The sequence below is a fragment of the Notothenia rossii genome, assembly GCF_949606895.1.
Source record: "Notothenia rossii genome assembly, chromosome: 11".
In the NCBI taxonomy this organism is placed as follows: domain Eukaryota; kingdom Metazoa; phylum Chordata; class Actinopteri; order Perciformes; family Nototheniidae; genus Notothenia; species Notothenia rossii.
Genome location: NC_136910.1, coordinates 9234920 through 9257185, shown reverse-complemented (window position 1 = coordinate 9257185; position 22266 = coordinate 9234920). Strand labels below are relative to the sequence as shown.

The 22266-nt window shown below is 39.0% G+C and overlaps 1 protein-coding gene across 9 annotated transcripts; it reads left to right on the top strand.

Moving 5' to 3' along the window:
* Positions 1–672: 672 nt before the first annotated feature.
* LOC307023918 (myosin-binding protein C, fast-type-like) lies at positions 673–22193 on the top strand (the record flags this gene model as incomplete). 9 transcript variants are annotated; one of them, XM_079657594.1, is made up of 32 exons in its annotated part: positions 673–815; positions 5050–5067; positions 5535–5558; positions 6531–6551; positions 7529–7549; positions 10567–10590; positions 11668–11736; positions 11841–11989; positions 12082–12199; positions 12311–12362; positions 12561–12617; positions 12735–12904; positions 13127–13259; positions 13820–13944; positions 14027–14132; positions 15045–15214; positions 15554–15719; positions 15862–15968; positions 16063–16092; positions 16200–16342; positions 17248–17407; positions 17546–17650; positions 17784–17972; positions 18074–18208; positions 18489–18656; positions 18830–18918; positions 19239–19434; positions 19559–19698; positions 20589–20748; positions 20888–21024; positions 21579–21765; positions 22030–22193. In XM_079657594.1, 32 exons carry the CDS (start codon positions 794–796, stop codon positions 22062–22064), a joined length of 3426 nt encoding a protein of 1141 aa, XP_079513720.1. In that variant the 3' UTR covers positions 22065–22193. The 9 variants fall into 9 exon arrangements, with proteins under 9 accessions (XP_079513720.1, XP_079513723.1, XP_079513722.1 ...); XM_079657597.1 differs by lacking the exon at positions 5535–5558; XM_079657596.1 differs by lacking the exon at positions 7529–7549.
* Between the last annotated feature and the right edge of the window lie 73 nt (positions 22194–22266).

Below are 22266 nucleotides of genomic sequence, written 5' to 3'. Positions count from 1 at the left end.
CTCCAAAGAGCGAATAAGCCCATTCACAACAATGTCATATATTCTTTAGTTAAAGATCAAGATAGATCATCAACATATTGTGGATCAACAGAGTGTAAGAAAAACATACAATGTAGTGTATAAGGCCATCACTTTAACTGATTCATTAAAAAAATAATAGTTGCAAATAAAATGCAACGTTTGCTAACCTGCTCCATGTTTGACCAGATATTGTTATTGTCAAAAGGTGTCATGCATCAATAGCAGACAGTATTATAAACCTCCTTTCAAATACTTAGTTGTATGTCTTCTTTGTATTGATGTATTGCTAAAGCCAATGCAGCCCATCCTGAGGATTATCAAGTGTAGCAGTGCACTAAAAAGAAACCACAGAAACAAATATGCAAATCCTTTTTTTATGTGGGATATAAGAAGAGATAATCCAAAATTAGTGTAACACCAGAAGGCGCTAGATTATGTGTCAACAATTAAGACATTTGTGGATCATCAAAGTTTAGTCTGTATTTCGGTTTTTCAATCTATTAATCTCATCTTTAATGTGTTGGCTTCCTTTTTCCACCACCAGCTCACCTTTTTGTCTCCTCTTACCTTAGCTTACTCTCACTCTGAGAGCTCCTCTTCTTGGTATCCTTAAGGGTGTCGTCAGCCTCTCATGCTCTTCGCTCACTGGAGGGTGTGTGTGACTTGAGTGCCAGGAGAGCTTTGAATAACAGAGAGCGGGGGAAGAAATAAAAGGAATAAGCACCACAAGCCCTCAGTGTTACAGCAGCAAAGAAGAGACACAGGGATAACCATGCCTGAACCAGTCCCTGAAGGTATGCAGATACTTTTTTGAGAAAACATTATTCACTGTAATTAGTTTGGAGACTGGCTTTCAGTGGAAATATTGATGCTTGCATTTGGATTGCCTGGTTTGAAATACATTTGCTTGTCAAACTTATAACATAATTTATGTTTGAGGATGTTACAGAAATGTATGGGTTGTTTAAGATATCAGATTTTTTTTAATTATTGAAAGATAACGATTTTATTCAGTTTTATGTCTAACTTAATTATTAAATATGTACTTTTATAATGTTTAGTCTGTCATAAAAAAAATACATAAATTGTGTTTAAAATATCACAATATTTTAATTATTGAAAGATAATGATTTTATTTTTGTTTCATGTCTAACATTAATTATTAAATATGCACTTTTATAATGTTCAGCGTGTCATAAAATATTATCTGATCAACAACAAAAAATCATACATTTTGTTTTAAAGAGACAAGTTGTATTTGGTGAATAGCATGATGTCTATATACTGGCAGCAGATACAAAGGGATGAGAACATTTGGTAGATAAAAGGTGAATATTTGATTGTTAAATTCAGGCTATTATACCGGGAGGCTCAAAAATAAGCATCAGATTAAAAAAGATCAACCCTGTGTGACTCACGGCAGCTGTTAACTGCGAAGGTGTTTTGAAGCTCAGCTGAGGAAAACACAAACTATCAGTTGACCTCATCGCTTACTGTAATGAAACGTGTTGGATTTCCTTATGCAGACAGTTTCACAAAATTCAACCTCGTCTGGGAGCAGAAGTGATAGGAGACTCATAATAAAATAACATTTTGTCAAATTAATTTAATACGATTTTATATTGAAAGTACACTACTCGAGTTAAATCTAGTTGAAATGTTTGTGTCAATATAAAAATGAAACAAAACATGAAGAGGAAGGGGGGCCAGGGTGTCCCCTTGCATTTGTGCAAAAACATTTTTTATACGATTTATAACAGTGTTTACGTGTCCGTTATAATAAAGAGTAATTCCTAATGACATTACAAAGGCTAAACAGATCCGGCATGTGATGAGGACACATTTCCCTTATTGGCTACTTGCTGTTTTCTGACCACTAATAATACTTAAAATCACATAAATGATCACGGCCAGCTGCTACGTCATCCGTATGTTACTGACTTCAGACCAGACAGAGGGCCATGTTGCTGACTGAACTGGAAAGCTACCAAAAAAAATACAGCAGATACAGCAGCTATATTTGTACTATGCATGTGCTGTATGGAGGTTATGTTTCATGCTATCTGCTGATACTGACTTGCCTTACGTACTGTTGTTTACAATAGTCAAACTTGGTATCACTTTGACTACAATACAGTTTAATATGAATGACTTTTTTTTTAAAAACACTTTCATCATACATAACAGAGAGTAATCTCCTTTAATGGTGAACGTCTGTCATTCTTGGGTGAACACTACTTTCTCATAAATAGTTTTCGTTCTTTTGTGGAGACACCCATCCTCCACTTCGACCCTGCAGGGCTCTAAATCACTGAAGTGACGGAAACCTAAGCTTACTCACTGTCATAGCGGATAAGTCCGTTAGAGGAGCTGAGTTTTACTGGCCAAAAAGAAAAGTGTTGAGCCTCTCAATCTTATTTCTAAGCCAACAGTGCTCTGTAAATGAATTGAAAGGGCTTTGCTGGACTTGTTAGCACATTGCTACTAATTTAGTATCTGTCTCTGGTTCTAATCTCCACACAAATCTAAGATAGGCTTTTTATTTTTATCTGAGGAACATAACTGGGCACTTCTTTAATTCACCATATATAGCCATAGAGTTTATTCATGTTATATGGATAAGATCCCACTTTCCTCAATGTACGTCTGCATCTCCTATCTCTCTGTCATTCAAGGCGAAATTCAAAACCTTTGAGCATAAAGGTCGGTTTAAGAATCAGTCTAATATAATATATAATATAAATTATTTTTGTATTTACACTCGAGAAGAGTTGAAATGTTTTCTTTGCTGCTTCACTTCTGCCAGATCTCGCCCTTAGCTATAACCGCTAAAAATACTCCCTAGCAACCCCTGACCTTTTTGAGTCTGTTTTTTTGTATTCCCCATAAGTTCACAGAGAGTCACACATCCAAGCGTATCAAATGTTGGCTGTAAATCATTTGCAGTCCCAGCTTGAATAAATCATTATGCAATCTGTCACTTCCATCCAGAAAGTTCCCTGATGCAGTGAGTCAAGCACATGTCAGTTCTGTCTGCATGCTCTAGTGATGATGTGATTGTTGGTCGTAGTTGCTTTCAACATTATGACCTGATGAAAAACTATGAAGCCAAAGTTGAACTGCTCTCTAAGGTTTAACTCAACGCTGTTTATCTTTCTGAGGATACACGAACAATGGCATGAAACGCTTTTTCAGAAAATAAACCATGGATAAAGGCACTATCTGAGATCCAAAATCCAGTCACCAGCCCACTAGATTTATATACATCTTTCAATATTTTACTTTCAGAATAATAAGTGGTTGAAAGCAACCTAAAATAAAAAATGTTCCACCTGTAACCCGCCTATCAATACCTTAACTACTTCAAGATGTCTTCATGACATCTTTGCTGCATGTTGGCAACCAGAGATGTGAGATGAGGCCACACTTCCCATACCTTAGTTAATGTCAGGAACATTACACACACCGTAAATCAAGTTGTGGTAAACACGGACTGTGAGGTGAAGACCCGCAGTACCTTGAATGACCCCAGATAACCAATAAAGATGGAGCAACAACAAATGTAATACATATTCAGATCCGGTTATGCTTCCAGAAATAAATTAAAGGTAACAGTGGAAAAATACAGTACTACAGAGAGGTTGTTTACACAGAACAACAAAAGAAGGAACGCATTTAAAAAAGGAATCTCCCCTAGGGAAACAAACAAACAAACAAACAAACATATCTACTAATTATACATCTACAACAACTTTGACAACTTCGCCAATATACGAGAGCGCAGACAGTCTCAGAGGGGGACATTTAAACTGTGAGGAACAGCTGTTCAGAAAGTTGATTACCCCGCTTTATCACAAACTTGTTGAAGATGGTAGAGATTCTCACCCCAAGTGGATTGAGTTAGCAGATGCTGATGCAGAATAACACTTGATGCATGTGTTAAATCCTCTCACGGGAGATGTCAAGTACTTACACTGAAGTCTTATAGTATGCACATATTCTCTTTCGTACAGACAAAGTAACAGTCTGTGTTACTCTTTTGAGACTTATTCTTGTATGTAAGAAGCCATGTTAGCCTGGGTGTGGTTGTACCCAAAATACAGTTGTAATAGAGGCGTGATAGCAAGTTCAAGTCCCACTGCAGTCAGCATGTCGTTATGTCCCTGGGCAAGACACTTCACCCCAAATTGCTCCTTTGGGGATTGCCCAGTTCAGTATTGATAAAAGCGTCTAACAAGTCAAATGTAATGTAATGTACAAAATATAATGTAATACAATGCTAATAAGATATAAAGTATATATATAAGAATAATACGAAACTATACACTTAAACTTCTCCAAGTGGATACAATGTAGCTTCCATTTTAGCTGTAAATTTGGCGACCACAACCGCCTGCAAGGTCAAGTGGGTCTGACTATTCAAGGAACGTGGCATGACCTCAGGGAAATCACAAGACACCGTCCCTGGCCTTTAACAGCTACTGCAGTGACCTCCAGGGAGACACTTGAGGAGTTTGGTAGATCATACGCCTCTATTTCAGTTGAGAATTTCCTTTTACCAGATTTAGGTCCAACAATCCCACCCACAGTGCTCCATCATCATATCATATTGCCTGTTTTGTCTCTCACAGCTCGAGCATGGCCATAAAACTATTTTCACAAATCGGTAAACACGTTGAAGTTCATTTATGTATCAATGGCTGTTGAAATAGTTACTGGTTAACTGTTGCTTAAGGCTTCAGGTTAAGACTGGGAAGTATAGAGTTATGTTCTAAAATTACTAGCTACGCAATTAAACCAGATAAACATTCAATATACATTACTTTAAATAAACCAATCGGTTTCAGACGAACATCCAGCAAAATGTAATACGCTATAGGTTTATATAAGAGGCGAAAAATATCCATAATTGCCTCAAATTATTTAAGATATAAAGGTCAACCCAATTAAAGTGAAACATATGTTGTTCATTTGTGTCTGTACGATAGTAGTTTCTAATTGCCTTCTTTTTCTGTTTCTAATTCTCAGAGAAACCGGAGGGGCAGGGTAAGTTCACTCATCCACACCATTTGCCCACTAACCTTTGGTGGGCCACATTAACACGTAGTGACTTGATTATAGCTCTCACATTTTCACTTTTGCCCACATATGAAGTCAACGGTGTGTGTCATGCAAACGCAGTCCCCTGACTCTCTGAATTTTATTGCCAACATGCTTTGTATGTTTTATATTTTCCCCTTCAGTCATTTTCACCGAGGATACTGTACATTATCAGATTACAGAAGCTGTTTACTCAACTGTCTTCAAAGGTTGTAGCAACACAGATGGCACAAGAGGAAAAAATGCTTTGATTTTCACAAGCCATATTTGAGTGTGCTCATGTGATACCCGTCTGGATTTTATGTGATACCCACCGATAAAATCTGTTAGCTCAGCTGTTGGAGTGTATATGTTTTTAAAAGGGGTGACCATGGTATACCTTTTCATGTCTAACAAAAATACACTTATTTTAGCACCAGAGGAGCCAACCGCAGAGGGTGAGGGACAATTATATTAGTTGTTTCCCCTTTTTGTTACATTGAGTGATTTAGTGCACTCACACATTGTTAATATGTGACATGGTGTGGGATTGAGTTGAGTTTTGAGAAACGCATTTGGACTAATAAGTCCGGGTACTTATCTGAATAATACAGGTTTTGGTGTAAGTTAATCAATTGTATCATATGAGACAACATGGAGCAACTTAAGGGAGATAATGCAATTGTAAAGCTGCTTTGATTCAGCGTATTACCAATTCTTAGCTAGCCCACAGCATGTCACATATGAAAGGAATCTTGAGTGTGTGGTAACAGATCTTCTTTCCTTAGTTTATTTTTTAAGTCTACTGTCAGAAATCAGCAGAGTGATGTCATGCACATGTGTGTATCGTGAATCACAGCATCATGTCTACCCTTTAATTTTTCTTCTTGTGTTTTGGGGACCAATTTAATGGGAATTCATGTTTTTGTTTCCTATTTTTGTTATTAAAAAAAATCTGTTTGTGTTGTTTAGCATGTTGGCCCTTTTGAGTTTTAGATTGTATAACATTTTTCTTTATGTAAGAGGCGGACAAGACAAGCGATTTGTGTGGATTTAAATATACACTGACTGACTGCAACTCTCTGCATTTCCCCCATCTGTGAACTTTCACATTGACCTTTGGGTCACATTTTACTGCAGGCATGTGAAGCGTGAACAGATCTGTTCTGTGTGTGTGCGTTTTGGTTGAGTTAATCCTGAGAAATGTAAAGTTGTCCAGATGTCATCATCATTCCTTTTTCCAATCACTGGCTTAACCATGATTTTTATTTGCCCAGCTGAACCACAGCCAGTGAACGATGGTAGGCACTGCTTAGTGTCAGGAAATAAACCTTCAATTAACTTGCTCATCAGCTTCCTGGATTATGACTAGATATAATGAATATTTGCATGTATATACGGGGAGCTAATTGTTCCTTCATTTCCCATAGATGCACCCCCCACAGATGGAGGTAAGGCAGAATCCTGTACATTGAATGTCCTAGTTTAATATGTCTGTCAACATAATCCATACGATGTATTCACATAAAGTGCATACATGGCTTCTCAGTGTGGAAAATAAGTATCAGCATGACTCTTGTATATCTTATTCCCAAATATATTTAAAGTTGGAGTCAGGCTCCCTGAATAATGTTGCATAATGTATGTTTTAACACTTGTTAAACATGATACGATACGATACGATATTACTTTATTTGTCAGATCAAGTCTGAAATTTGACTTGCGTCACAGCAGCTCCATGTCCGACATCATCAGACAAATATCCAGACAAAAATACATGAAACACAATTCATATGCAAATTGAATATGAACCCATATGCAAACTGAATATGATAAATATGCAAATCAATTATTGCAATATGATCCTTAGTGTGTCTGGTCCAATGTAGTAATAGACTGTAATTAATTACATGGAGGGAATTAAGCAAAGGGAGGGAATCACATCAACGAAAAGAGGATAACCAGAAACCAGAAACCGTGGAAGGTCGTCCTCTGATTTTCACTCACGTAATTAACGTAAATAGCTAATTTTGTCATTTCTGGACTGATATATACATATACTCCGAAGTATATGGTGTGTGAATTTGAGCCTGGTTTGCTTATTTGTTGTTCACAGTATGTGCAACATGGTCAGTTTTGTAACTATTTTTTTGTTTAAGTGTACAAGCGTATATTGTACTTTACGTTCCAGTTTCTGTGCTTCTAGTTTTTATGTAATTTCATGTATTTATATTCATCTGTTTATACATTTATTGCATGCCGTAACCTTAAATATGTCCAAGGAAAACCCTCAAATCTGATGGTGCATGGTGCTTCTGTTTTCTGTTGGTGCATTGGTCTCTGTTACAACTGTATGTGAAATCACGTGAAACAAGCGTTTGCTTCCAGTTGCTTTTTTCAGTTAAGTTTGCTTCCTTGTCTGCAACAGATTCAGATGCTGATGGGGATGGTAAGGAAAGACTGACATGTTTAGTGAAGTGCACACTGATCATTTACTTTTGTCCATTAAAAAGTATGGTTTGAGTGTTTATAACATTTAGTAAGATTTTGGTATTATGTGCTAGTCAAGATGTCACATAATATATAAAGTGTTAAGTGGACCTGGGTATGTCTTATCATTTGAAATCTTTGTGACTTACTTCGATTTGGACTGAAATAAAAACATTGTTCAATAGCTTTTTACGATTCAAGCAAGCTAGTTTCCGTAGTTGTAATCGAGCCATCTTTGACTCATGTTCGAAACACAGTTCTTATTTACCTCTGTAAGAAACTTTTAGATTCATGCAGTGTGGCTCCACTTGGTTCAGCACTCATTTCTTACAGCTCCCATGAAAATCCCCCTCAGAGCCTGAAGCTTCGTGCAGCTCTGCGGTAGATACCCTCAGAATAAGCCACACCTAAGGTCTACAATTTACCAGATCCTGGGCTGTGTTAAAGAGACGTGAGGGGCTGACTAAAGTGTTACAATTTGCAGTTCAGTGTGTGCTGTGAGCCCTGTTTCATTCACTTCTGGCCTATGCCACTGGAAACCCTCACTGACAAATGATAGTGTTTATGTTCTTTCTATTCAGAATTTGTTTCCCCATGTGCAGAGTGCTGCACATCCCATCCCATCTGTGAGCTATGATACCAGCTCCCCTTTGCCTTTGTCCCTCTGGCAATTTTAACAATGAGAGTGGAAACACAGCTGTGCTATATGTGTCACAGTCATCGACAAACCACAGCAGCTGTTGCAGCATACAAAGTGTCAGCTTATTAAATGACACTTTTATTAACATTATGCTGTGCTAGGAAATGGCAATGAGAGCTCAAGAAGTGAGGTCATCCAAGATATCATAGCCAGCACATCAAAGGTATGCCTCCAAACTGCTCATGGAAAATACATGCCAGTGCATGTCACATCCTATATCTGAAGGCCCAAGGCCTCTTTAGTGTCTACTCACCAAACCAAGGTTTGTGTTGGGGTTGCACTACTACTCAGGTTTTACATTTCAAGAGCAACATGAAAGATTAAAGCTATCCATGTCTGCGATGGTCTTTCAGGGTCCAGCCCCCAAAGTGCAGTGTTTGATGTCTGCTCTGTCTCGACTGATCAGAGTAGACGATGGAGAAAGGGTATGGGTAACAGGATATGTAAAATATCCTTTAACTTTCACATTTTGACACTCCAACTCTGGTAAGGCTTAACCTTGCCTTTATAGCAACTAAGACGTCTAATATCTTCTGTGCAGATCACATTGTGACATGTTTGGGAGAACTGTGTAGCATTTCTCAGCTCTGCAAGTCTCTAGGCAACATTACCCCATATAGCCTGGCAGGCCTAGAGGATTGCCAAATTCTCCATCATGGCAGCTTCCTTGATAGGCCAGTTGACACGTTTGGCAAGACTTGGGTGATGGACTTTTGAGTTATGCAGGGGAGAGGTGGTAGGCACAGACCCCAATAATGGCATTGCTACTTTGTGTCCTCATAACCCGGCTGCTATCTATGGGGAGGGGGGGTTGGCTTGAGACCAACAAATTGCCCTGAAATATGGCCTGCTGACGTAAGGAGAGGTTAAGTTAAAGTCATTAAATGTTATGTTTGGTTACAGACTTAAATTTCACAACTGTACATTTCTTGTGGCATGGGTCCTGTGATGCTTCTGGAAGCTTCTTCCGATCCGTTTATCTCTTTTTAGCATTTATGAATGTGTATCTCATTGTCCTTCACGCCTGGCATAAATGTCCATCAGTGAATGTTGGGCTCAACAAGCTCCTTCTGCAGTAGAGTACCATTGGTTGCCCAAAGGGAAGACATGTATACCGTTTGGCAGCTGTTCCAGGGGGAGCTCAACATAAGAATTGAAAAAAAAGACAAGCAAGTGTGGCAGTGCATGATTAGGGACAAACTGGAGCATAAGCAAAACGGCTCAGCAAGTGGAAAGTCTGCACAATAGAAACACCTTGTGGTTCTCACTATCAGCTTTGTGCTTACCCCAGTGGGAGAACTCTTTCTCTTGGGCATGCTAGGTTCAGCAAAATGCTAATTTTACATAGTGAGGAGATTGAATTCAACATTGTAGCGGCTTGGTAACATGGCTAGCACGCTAGGCTTAATCCAAAGAGAGCAGCTGAGTAAAGTTCAAAGAGAAACCCGAGCAGACTTTTCTCTGGTCAGAACTCGTGTTTCGATGCCATGCAATCCATATCCAATTTTAGCCGCTGGAACAGGCTTACACTAAGACCAATCTGCAATTTACCTTAGTTCAATAACATTGTGTTAAGTGACTCTTGTGATATGATTTTAATGAAAAAGTATATAAAACCTGTGGGAGGAAATGTGAGATACACAGCATATATTGGTTTCGGTTTTTATTTTTGATGTCTAACATTTGTTTCCTCGGTTCATTCCCTCCGTGTTTATCAGAGAGAATTTCTGTGTAGGAAGTGCTTATCATACCAAGGCTGTTTCAAGCCATACCCATTGGGGGAATAATTTGTGTGGGAGGGGATTACTAATAGTTGGCCAGTTGCGACTGATTAGTGGCACTTGCACCAGTATTGGAAACATTTTGAATATTTTAAGAACATCGTGTACAATTTGAGTTGTATATGTATCTTATGGTATCTTCAGATAAAAAATGTGACAAACTTTGATACGAATACTTGAGTGGTAGTAGCGGCCAATATCACAAATGTTCTGTATGTGGTCAAGTCAAGTAATCAGTCCAAAAGAAGTAATCATTCCGATTTCAATGTATTACTAGTTTGGTGATTAAAAGTACAGTAATCAACACATTTGATTACTTTCTGTTTTGATTTGATAATAACAGTCACGATCTTGATTCTTAATTGTTACCACTGTGTGCAATATTAATGTAATAATTCTACAGAATTGGAAAGTGTTCACTTGCCTTGGTTTGCATAAACCTATGGTACAGTATAACTGCAAATTGTTATACTTCCATATGTTTTTTTCCCCTAGCTGAGGCAAAGGATGCAAAGGAGGGTAAGGGCTAGCTAAAGGCACAGAGTGGGAATGTAACCATCTACTGCATGCAATAAAATGCAATGAAAGCAGATGTATGCATGTGTTGTTGAGTGTTAGTCAATATAATGTAAAATAATTATACAAACTTTGATTCTTCAGGACCAAGTATAATCAAAGTCTTAATCAATATACATTATTGATTGATTTGCACCTTAAATGTCAAATTCAATGTTTGTTTTCTGTAGAAAGTGTTGTACTGTATCGCTGTCCACCGGTGTAGATGTTTACCTAGCAAAGTCAGATTCTGCATTCTGGATCTTCTAATTGGTAATGTACCAATTAGTTTGTGTCTAAGGTTACTTCGTCTGTCTGAACACTTGAAACACATTCACATGGCGTTTTAAGTGTTGGAGTCGTGTGAGAATGGTAACCCCCAAATTGCAACTGAGAAGGTTAAAGTTAGGAAAGGTATTGGGCAGCAGACCTGCCAATAATTTTTGGAAAGGTTGCAAATTGATGGTTACCATCGACATTACCATATGTTTGGAGTTGTGGACAAAGAGTGTTTTACTGGTGAGATGACTTGTGTTCTGATAAATTGTATATGTTTAATATCTCTTTTTATGTATTTGCAACTGAACAGCATAACATGAAAAAACTTGATTATCAAGGTTCAAGGTTCAAGGCTTTTATTAGTCATACGTACATAGCTACAGTGTAGTTATGACTATGGATTTGTCTTTGATATTTAGGTGTCGGGTAGCTTCGACAAAGTGCTAATTTGTGATATGATCGGATATTTCGTAATGATTAATTGCAGATAGATCTGAAAGCTTTTTTGCTGTACACGTTTTTTTCCTTTAGTTCTTTGAGCCAAATGCTGTTGGTTGATTCAGTGTTTGCTGAGTTTCATTATGCTGTATGTGTGCAGTCTGTGTATGTAGGTGTGATAAGAACATGTTAATGGTTCGTAAAAATGTTTTTCAATGTGATCCTTGCACTTAGCTTTTTGGCACACTGTGGACATTGTTAATGACATTAAAGGGCTTTTTTGTTTTTTTAAAGTCTTCTAAAGCTTTTTGCTCCTTCTTTCAGAGTCTGGGAATACCTCACTCAGTGGGCTCTTCGTCGAGAAGCCGCCAGAGACTATCGTCGGTACTGCAGGTTAGAAACGCTAATTGATGTATGAGAGAAAACCATAGCAATTCATAATGTGTCAACTTGTTAACGTAATGTTATACGAGTAAATTGCTGTTTGTGAATTGCAGGAGGGGATCTCACTATCATCGCCAAGGTGGACTCGACCACCCTGACAAGAAAACCCACCATGAAATGGCTGAAGGGCAAGTGGATGGACCTTGGCAGCAAAGCTGGAAAACATATGCAGTTCAAAGAAACTTATGACAGGAATACCAAGGTTGGTGTCAAACAGGAAATCTGATCCCCTTATTTAAAAAAATAAACAAGAAACTAAGAAGTAATTAAGCAAAGTTAATTTCCTCCCCCAAGATCTATACTTATGAAATGAAGATCATCAAACTGGTCGCTGGAGATTCAGGAGGCTTCAGGTGCGAGGTGACGGCAAAAGACAAGTGTGACAGTTCCACATTTGAGATCTCTGTTGAGGGTGAGTGAAAACGGACTCTAGCCTTCCGAGGCTGCCACACGTTCCAAACATGCTGATGTTTTTATCTGATCCAGCCCTAATGTGCGCTCTCTGCAACTTCTCTTGTTACAGCCGCACAGCAGGACACTCAGCAGGCAGATATTTTGTCAGCCTTCAAGAGAGCGTAAGGGCACAGGGGCTTGTGCATGTGTGTGAATACACAAGAGTGTAAAAGGATGCATAGACTATTTATACAATGTGTGTTAATGTTTCTTTCAGCACAAGTCGATTTGAAAAGATAGTAGATGTAATGTGTCATTGTCATGTCATTAGATGTAAATGGTATGCTTTGTATACTGTATGTGTCTTTCCCTACACGCAGAGATGGTGGAGAGGACGACGGAAATCTGGATTTCAGTGCTCTGCTGAAAGCCACTAAGTGAGAAGCTGAGCGTTGTTTGGTTTGCAATATTATCAAGTACACAGAATGATTGTTCCCATTTGTAACGCTTCTCTATTCCAAATGACATATATATCCCTTTCCCTTGACTAATAGGAAGAAGAAAATGGTAAAAGAGATACCAGAGATAGACGTGTGGGAATTGCTTAAGAGTGCCCATCCGAGCGAGTATGAGAAAATCGCCTTTGAGTATGGCATCACCGACCTGAGGGGCATGCTGAAACGTCTGAAAAAGATGAAGGTCGTCGAGCCAAAGCACAGCGAGGGTAGGTTAAGCAGGAGTGGAAGAGAGGGGAAGTAGTAGAGGAGTGTTAATTAATTTAATTAAGGGGTGAGGGTTAACCTAAGGAGAGGTAACAGGGTGGGTTAGCAGGGGAGGGAAGTAGGCAAGAGCAAGGGCACCATGAAACTGGACACAAGAAAGAGGTTTTAACTAACTGATGGGTTTCTAATTCTTAAAATGTTTCCCTTTTTTCCTGAATTCCCAGCTTTCCTGAAGAGGCTTGATGCTTGCTACTCAGTAGAGAAAGGCAAGAAAATTGTCCTGAGGTGTGAGGTGGTGGACCCCGACGTCCAGGTCAAATGGTTGAAGAATGGCCAGGAGATCAAACCCTCAGCCAAGTACACACCAAACCATACCCACATGCACACACACATCAATGTATTTCACGTAGACCATTCTAAGTGTCTTTTGTGACCTTATAGGCTCCATGCAAGACATTTGCTTAAGTTTGGGTGTATGACATTAATAATTGAGGTTAGATGGACTTGAAAGGCAACGTTTTAAAAATACTCTGCTAAAATGATCCGCGCCAAAAGTCATGCTTAGAAATGACGCTGCCATCAACACGTTTTATTTTTAGGCGTTCATAAGGATCCTCCCAGAGGATTAAGCAGGTCTCACTTCCAAGACATCTTATGCCTCCTGTAAACCAAATCTAGATACACCCCCCAGGATAGAAACACCTAAAATGTTTAAATTGTAGGGCCTGAATGTGAGCCAAATCTATGGCTTGTGGGAAAATGCATAAACTGGGTCTGTTAGACAAAAGCCTACTCTTTCAAAATAATGATCAACATGAACTTAAGTAACATGACTTTTTTTGTTATTATCATTTCAAAACATTTGTACTTAAACATGTAAATTGTTTGATAAAAGAATACTTTCAAATTATTTCAAGGTACATCATGGAGTGTTTAGGAAACGTCAGAACCCTCACCATCAATAGGTCGTCCCTGGCTGATGATGCTGCGTACGAGTGTGTTGTTGGAGAGGACAAGTGTTTCACAGAGGTGTTCGTCAAAGGTACATTATGTAAACATTGTGGCATTAACATTGAGTTCCTGCTGAATTTTTGAATTCTAACGTCCATCTCCGCCCTGCCCAGAGCCCCCTGTGACCATCACCAAACTGATGGATGACTATCACGTGGTCGTTGGAGAGAGAGTGGAGTTTGAGATTGAGGTGTCAGAGGAGGGCGCTCACGTCATGTGGTCAGTATATCTGCAATTTAACAATAAAGCCTCGACAACTTTAAGATTTGATTACATTTAGAACCAAAAGACAACTTTGCAAAAATCTACTTGTTTTTGTACTTTAGAATCTTTCATTGTGCTTGTCTCATATACAATTGTTTCACGTAAATGTCATCCCCCAAATATGTGGATATCAAAGTGTGAAGTCCTTTCAACAGCGTAATAGAGACACCAGCATCATTTTGGTTAATTTGAATCCTTTCATTTTTTACTGAATTCTTTCAATTTTCCAAATGTAAAAAAAAACGTTTTATATCATCCACTGTATTGTACACTTCCAACCCAAGTCTAGATATAGCTTTTTTTATGTGACTCGGCACAATTTCGCTTTGCAAGTGTAACTACAAACTGAAAGATCAAATAAATAAGGGGAATAACCACTTAGCATTTTCACAATGCAAAATGAGGGATTGATTGAAAGATATAAGTGTGATGGAAGATTTATGTTTGTGTGTACGGTTTGTTTTACTTAATGTGTGTGTGTTTGTATACTGGTAATTATGACATTATGGGGACCACAGTCTGTTTACAGAATGACGTCCAAAGGGAGAAACCTTTCAAATGAATACAAAACTCCTTCTGATTGTGCCTTTGTTTCATTTGACATTTTCATCAATATGTCTGTCTGTTTGCGTGGAATTAGATGTCATTGATAATACTAAGAATAATATAAGGAAACATTTTATCCTTTTAAGAGTCCAACAAGTACAATTTCTCCTTGATTAATCCAAAGCCCATTCATGCATTCCAAAGCAGTCACCGAATGTTCACAAAGTACTTGCTGAAATCATAAGGCTTGTGCTCACTGTTATATTTAGTATTAAGTATTTAGCAGTGGCCTGTTTCACATATTTTCAAGTTTTTTTCCAGGTTCTTTGAGGATATTGAGCTTGTCAAAGACAAAGATTCCACAAAGTTTCGCTTCAAGAAAGATGGAATTAAGCACACTCTTATCATCCTGGAGGCGACACTGGATGACATTGGAATGTACCATGCTTGGACAAATGGGGGGCATACCAAAGGAGAGCTGGAGGTGGAAGGTACCAACAAATAATATTCTTCTGAAAAATGATATGAGTTTATAAAACATAAAATATTAAAGGTAGTTTATTTTAAATGATATTGTTAAAATAATAAGTGAACAGACTGCATTCTATATAGATTATACTGTATTTAGTCTGTCTTTCTGACATGTAAATGAAGATGCAGCTGAATTTAACTGCTGGCCTCAGGGCTTAACGCCTCTCTTTCCAAACAAACTAACAACTCATGGCAGTAGGTGTCAAGATGTTGCCATCATGAACCTTACCCTTCCTCCCCCTTTCACCTTCACGCACTCTTCTCCACCGCCTGAACTGTTGTTCCAATGTCTTGTTTAGAAAAACAACTGGAGGTGTTGCAGGACATTGCTGATCTGACAGTCAGGGCAACAGACCAGGCTTTGTTCAAGTGTGAGGTCTCCGATGAAAAGGTCACAGGAAAGTGGTTCAAGGATGGAGTGGAAGTCGTGGCAAGCGACCGGATCAAAATGACTCACATCGGAAGGTAAAACGACATATCATTAGATTTAAAAGCCTTGTTAGTAGATGTGTCATCACTGTGGATCAAACGCACCTTGTGTTTTCATTAATATTGTCTTTAGATTGTGTTGTCTTTACGTCATATTTTTCTCTCTTGCTTTTTTCAGGTTTCATCGGCTGCTTATCGATAATGTGAAGCCGGAGGATGCTGGAGACTACACATTTATTCCTGATGGATACGCTCTCTCAATTTCTGCCAAACTCAACTTCTTGGGTGAGAAAGGGTGATTGCAACGGTGTTCATGGATGCATTAATCTTTAGCAGCCTATACAACATTCTCAACATGTTTTTCTCTCTCTCAAAACAGAAATTAAGGTCGACTATGTGCCTAGACAAGGTAGGTAGCCGTTCATTATCTCAGTTCACAAATACGTCAAACTTAATCACAATATCTCAAACCTAAGTCCACATGCACTCGACCTTTGCATGTTGTACATTCGCCAGATCCTCCAAAGATCCACTTGGACACCACCGGAAACATGGTCTCCCAAAACACCATCATTGTAGTGGCAGGCAACAAGCTCCGTCTGGATGTGGAGATCACAGGAGAGCCAGCACCCACCTGTGTTTGGTCGAAAGGAGATAAAGTAAGAAGTGAAAGTAAAGGGTCACTGCACATTTTGAATGGCATAACTTGTCAGTATTGTGCACATTTATCAGGTCCAGGAGGCAAAACCTAGCTAACACAACAGATTTCCTCAATAGAAAAGTAGAAAATCATGTTACAGAAATGACCACTTCATGAACATGACATCCATTATATTGTAAGGTCAGCCTAATCTGTGTGTGCTGTATTGCCTGTTATTTTGGTTTGTCCTTACTCTCCCATCTCCCTCTGGGTCTCTGGGCTTCAGTTTAATGCTAGCTCACCAGAAAATAAAACTGCTGCTTGGTTGAGATTCGATTCGACCCAACCCCTGGGAATTATTGTGCCCATGGGCAGTTAGGGCCAGAGATAAGCTAATGAAATAGTCTGTCCGTGATATTGACCTATTTCAGAAACAAGATATGCTTGGGCCTTAATTAGATAACCTCATGCCACTTATTTGGCCTAATTTCACATACATATAATACTTTAACACCACTGGTAAGCTGATGTGCTGCCAAAGTGCCCCTCTGGTGAAATCAAATGACCCATAAATGCCTGTCTAATTGGTCCAAATGCCTCTGTGATTTACTCCGAAAGCTTTTCTTGTTAGCAGGTTAGCCGCTCTAGGAGGCATTTAAAGTCAAACCTGCTCCAAACCGTGCACATACTGTAATAGAGGTGGTTTTTACCCTGTTTTTTTAGGTGTCACGTTTAATGCCACCCAAGTTTGTTAAAATAAAAGTGACTCGATGTAACACTCGACCCATTTATATTTAGAGCCAGATGTTGTTTGCTCAAGATTAAATTGTGGATTCCATCTTCAGAAAGTCAGATGAACTGTGCCGATTTGAACTACTTGTGCAAAGTAAGGCACTTAAACACAGAATTGTTTCTGTTTGTTAGCAAATTACAGAGAATGAAGGGCGCATCAGGGTGGAGGCCAGGAAAGACCTGAGCTGCTTCGTCATTGAGGGCGCAGAGAGGGAAGATGAGGGCAACTACACCATCTGTGTGACCAACCCCGCTGGAGAGGACAAGGCTATGATATTTGTGAAGATTGTGGGTAAGTGATTTTGTTTATAACCATAGTAACGCATTTGCAGGAATGTGGTTTACAATTTACAAGTTTTCAAAGTTTTAATCTGTGTTTTAAGCTTTTCTGGTTTGTGTTAAAACTACAGTAACTGTGATCTTATTTAAGATGTGCCCGACCCCCCTGAGAATGTCAGATGCACATCAGTGGGAGAGGACTGCGGTACCATCCTTTGGGATGCTCCCGTATTTGATGGCGGTGCACCACTCAAAGGTAAAGGATGGATTTTAATATATTTAATTATATTAAATGGCCTGGGCTTACAGAATGTATTTTCAGTGCTTTTACTTGTTTTAAATAATTATTCTGCCCATTATGAAGGTTTCTCTTTTTTTTCCTCCATCAGGTTATCTCATGGAGAGGAAGAAGAAAGGTTCCTCCAGATGGACAAAGCTTAACTTTGATGTATATGAACCAACTACATATGAGGCTAAGAGGATGATTGAAGGTGTTTACTATGAGATGAGGGTGTTTGCTATAAACAGCATTGGCTTATCTCAGCCAAGTCTCACCTCCAAACCCTTCATGCCCATTGGTACGTAACCCTAACCTATTTGTACTCAATCTTCCTCTGCTACTTCCCTTTGTGCATCCTCAACCCAGTGACCCTCCTAATCTTCTTTCTTTCACCTTTAGCCGCAACTAGCGAGCCTATTCGTCTGTCGGTGCACGATGTGACGGACAGCACATGTACCCTGAAGTGGCTCGCCCCAGAGAAGATTGGAGCTGGAGGCCTGGATGGCTATATAATTGAATACTGCAAGGAAGGAGGTGATGACACCAACCATACTGCTTACAATAAAATGACAATAACTGGACAATTTAACAACATTCTCAAATTCAGTCATAACTTATGGACATATTTGACAGCTCAGGTCAGTTTTAAAAATGGCACAGTACACAGTCATAACAAGGGAATGCATGTCTATAATAATCAATGAAATGTTAAATCTTTTAACCTACATAAAATAGTCTATTAAACATAACAAGTCACCAGAATAGAATCCCACTCACATTGTGATTTACTACATGTAATTATCTTTTATTTCAGATACTGAGTGGGTGGTGGCAAACCAGGAACTCTGTGAGAGGCAAGGATTTGTGGTGCGTGGCCTCCCCGTGGGAGAGAAGATCGACTTTAGAGTGGTGGCAGTAAACATCGCTGGCCGCAGTCCTCCAGCTTCACTGGGACAGCCCGTCACCATCCGAGAGATCATGGGTGAGTCAGGACAGGTTGTGAACAAACAAATCTACTTGTAGACCTTTTTTATCGATTAAATCTCATATTCAGTTAAATCATTTGTAGGCCTTGTTATGGTATTTAAAGACACATGCTTGGTACTATCATAATATCATAACGTGTTAACAATCAAATGTATTTTTCTGCTTTAGAGTATCCTAAGATTCGCCTCCCCCGCGATCTGAGGACAAGATTCATCAGGAAAGTTGGAGAAAAGATCAACCTGACCATCCCCTTCCAGGTTAGAAACATATACGAGCTTTTAGATGTAGATACGTTGCGCAAAAATCTTTATGAAGATAAAGACCAGTCGTAAGATTGTGTGAACTAAAACTATTTGGAGAAAAAAACGGGCGTTATACAAGTAATGCTTGACAGGGGTTGGAAGTATTTGAAATAATATAATAAAAGCCTTTTGTGGCTCGAGGGAGCTGAAAATGTATCTCTGGTTCTTCTACATTTTTTTTACTGGCAATGTTTTGTGCCATCAATCATTTTCATCACCGATGAATTATGAGCATATCCTCTTCCTGAACAGTGGGTCGTTTGTGTGTCTAATAGGGTAAGCCTCGCCCTGTCGCAACCTGGTTCAAGGATGGTCAGCCCATTGACCCCACTATGGTCAGCATCCGTAACTCAAACGTGGACAGCATCCTCTTCATCCGTTCAGCAGAGAGAGAGCACACTGGGAAATATGAGCTGGTGCTAAAGATCGAGAACATGGAGGACAGAGCTGCCATCCAGATCCAGATTGTTGGTAAGGCTGTCTGGTGTTGGCTGGGCTACTTATTAAATGTTGTTTGAAGAAAAACACACATCGGATTATCTCAAATTTGTTTAAACTAAAATTGCATTTAAAATCTGACATGTATTCCTTTAAGATAAACCTGGACCTCCTCAGAAACTTCATGTGACAGAAGTGTGGGGCTTCAATGCAGCAACGGAGTGGGAGCCCCCAAAGGACAATGGCAACTGTGAGATTACTGGATACACCATCCAAAAGGCAGACCTGAAGACTAAGGTGTGAGAGGAGACGGGGGTAGCGTTTAAAACCTACAGTTTCTACGGCTGCTTGGCATATTCTTTATTTTCACACTTTAGTCAAAAACATTGTTTCTTCACTGTTTAATTCTGAGAGTTTGGGCTTTTGTTCTCATGACATGACCTCTTTCAGACTACTGGAAAGAAAACATACAAAATACAAAATTAGGTTTTATTTTACAACAATTTGTATCAGTTCATTTGTCCTAAATTCAGCAACAGTTACAATTTGTTTGTAATAATGTAGTTTTTTTTTATTCTTAAAGGAGGATTTGAATCAATTGAACTTCTTATCATCACAAATATGCAAAGCAAAGAACACAGTGAAATGTAGACTCAATTAAACCCATCAAGATCCCTGGGCAGCTGCTATACAGCATCCATTGAGTTTCCAAATGATCATTTTTTCAGTTACATTTTTGTTACCTGTAGTGTCTTTCAAAATACACATCTTTATAGCCTGTTGTGCAAAATAATAATATTTGTCTTATAATGTAATCCAGAAATCTCCACTACTTGAATATACCATACTTTACAAATGTATCTATATTCTGAGGGTTTTAAAGGGGTTTGTTCATATATCATTCCTAGCCTAAATTATATATCATGTAATTCCTAAAATATACAAAATATTAATTATTTATGGATTTTCACAGTATCTTTAATGGACTGAGCAAAAGAGAGATTTCAATTAATCAACCACATAAAATAATAATTGTCCACCTTGCATTATCCAATGTTCGGGAAAGGTATGCAAATGATCACATACATATTAAAATGCTGCATATTTAAACATCACATTTTAGAACAACTGCAATAACTAAAATAGTGCCTTCCCTAAATGTAACTATAACATATTTCTTTCTCCAGGAATGGTTCACTGTTTATGAGCACAACAGACGGACAAACTGCACAGCGACAGATCTGATCATGGGCAACGAGTACATGTTCCGCGTGTACAGTGAAAACCTCTGCGGCCGGAGCGACGATCCGTGCTTCTGCAAGAACACGGCTGTCATTGCAAAGACAGGTGTGTTCCCGTACAGTATTTACAGTACCATGTGTTTGTTCCTAGTGTGGATTCCATTTTACACCCAGTGGAGTCAAGGAATTTGGACCACATTTCTGATTTATGGAGGTTAAATAAGTTGTCTCTCCTTCCCTCAAAGGCCTGGAGATCAAGAGAGCACCCTACACGAAGAAAGACAAGTCCTGTGCGCCCAAGTTTACTCAGCCCCTTGTCGACAGATCTGTAGTGGCCGGTTACAGCACCGCCATCAGCTGCTCCGTCAAAGGGTACCCCAAGGTAAATATGCATGTTAGAAAAGCCTATGGAGCGTGAAAAGGTGAAGGAGGACGGTGCCTGTTCTCATTCAAACAGTTCTGAAGTTTGCTGTAAGTAAGACTTGTATGCATATATCTACCAACGATGTTAGATTGAAAGCAGAGTCGGTTGGGCCCAAATGCAGGAAGTACAAGGTTTGAACAGAATGATACCCTTAATTGCAGGTATTCAGGCTGAGCAGGGTAAAGCTAAACAAAAGTAACAAATCTCTCCAACACAAACAAACTGAAAAAAACTCTCCATTGGACATGAACAAGGATCTGATAACTATGACAAAAAAAACACAACTTAAGTTCATGGAAGACACAGCTGGGGTGGGAAGGCAAATCACAAAGGCACCAGGTGAACAGGATCAGGTAATCAAACAGAAGGGAAAACACAGGAAAAAACAGACACAGCGGGGGCGAACACTATTCAGAAAATTACAGGAAACAAGACAGATCGTGACAAACAATAGCCTTGTATTGTAAGAATAAGATGTATTGCAACCTATTTATCATGTGACTTTTCCTCAGCCTAAGATTGTCTGGATGAAAAACAAGATGATCCTCGGTGAGAATCCCAAGTTCCTGATGCGAAACTACCAGGGAGTGTTGACCCTCAACATTCGCAAGCCAGGCACTTTTGACTCAGGAAAATACTCCTGCGTTGCTGTCAATGATCTGGGCAAGGAAGAGGTGGAGTGCAAGCTGAGCGTCAGACGTAAGAACAGAGGGCATGAGAGGGATGATGGAGGAGAGGGGGGGGGGGGGGGTTGATGGTGTGGGAGGAGTTAGTTTTGTTGTGTTTCAAATATAATTATTTGTTTGTTAGTTTTGCTTATGTAATACACACTCAAATCTGAAGGCAGTCTATTTTTACAACTGCAACAGAAGTAAATAGTTTGAACATGGAAATGAAACACAATACAATTTGGGCGTATTTCAACAAAGTCTCACTCTCATCATCTGTCCTGTCATTCCACAGTTCCCACAGACCCCGACAAGGCGAAGGAGGAGTGAGAAACCGATCAGCAAAGAATGTGAAATGATATGAACCAACAATGTGGATGTCAGTGTGTGAAATAAACACTGTCACAGAGTGAATCTAATCAAATCTACTGATGTGTGCTATAAATAATGTTTATTTTATATAGGCTTCTTTCTCCTTTTTTTCATGTTTGTTCTTTCACACAAACAACATTTAAACAAGAATAAGTTAAAG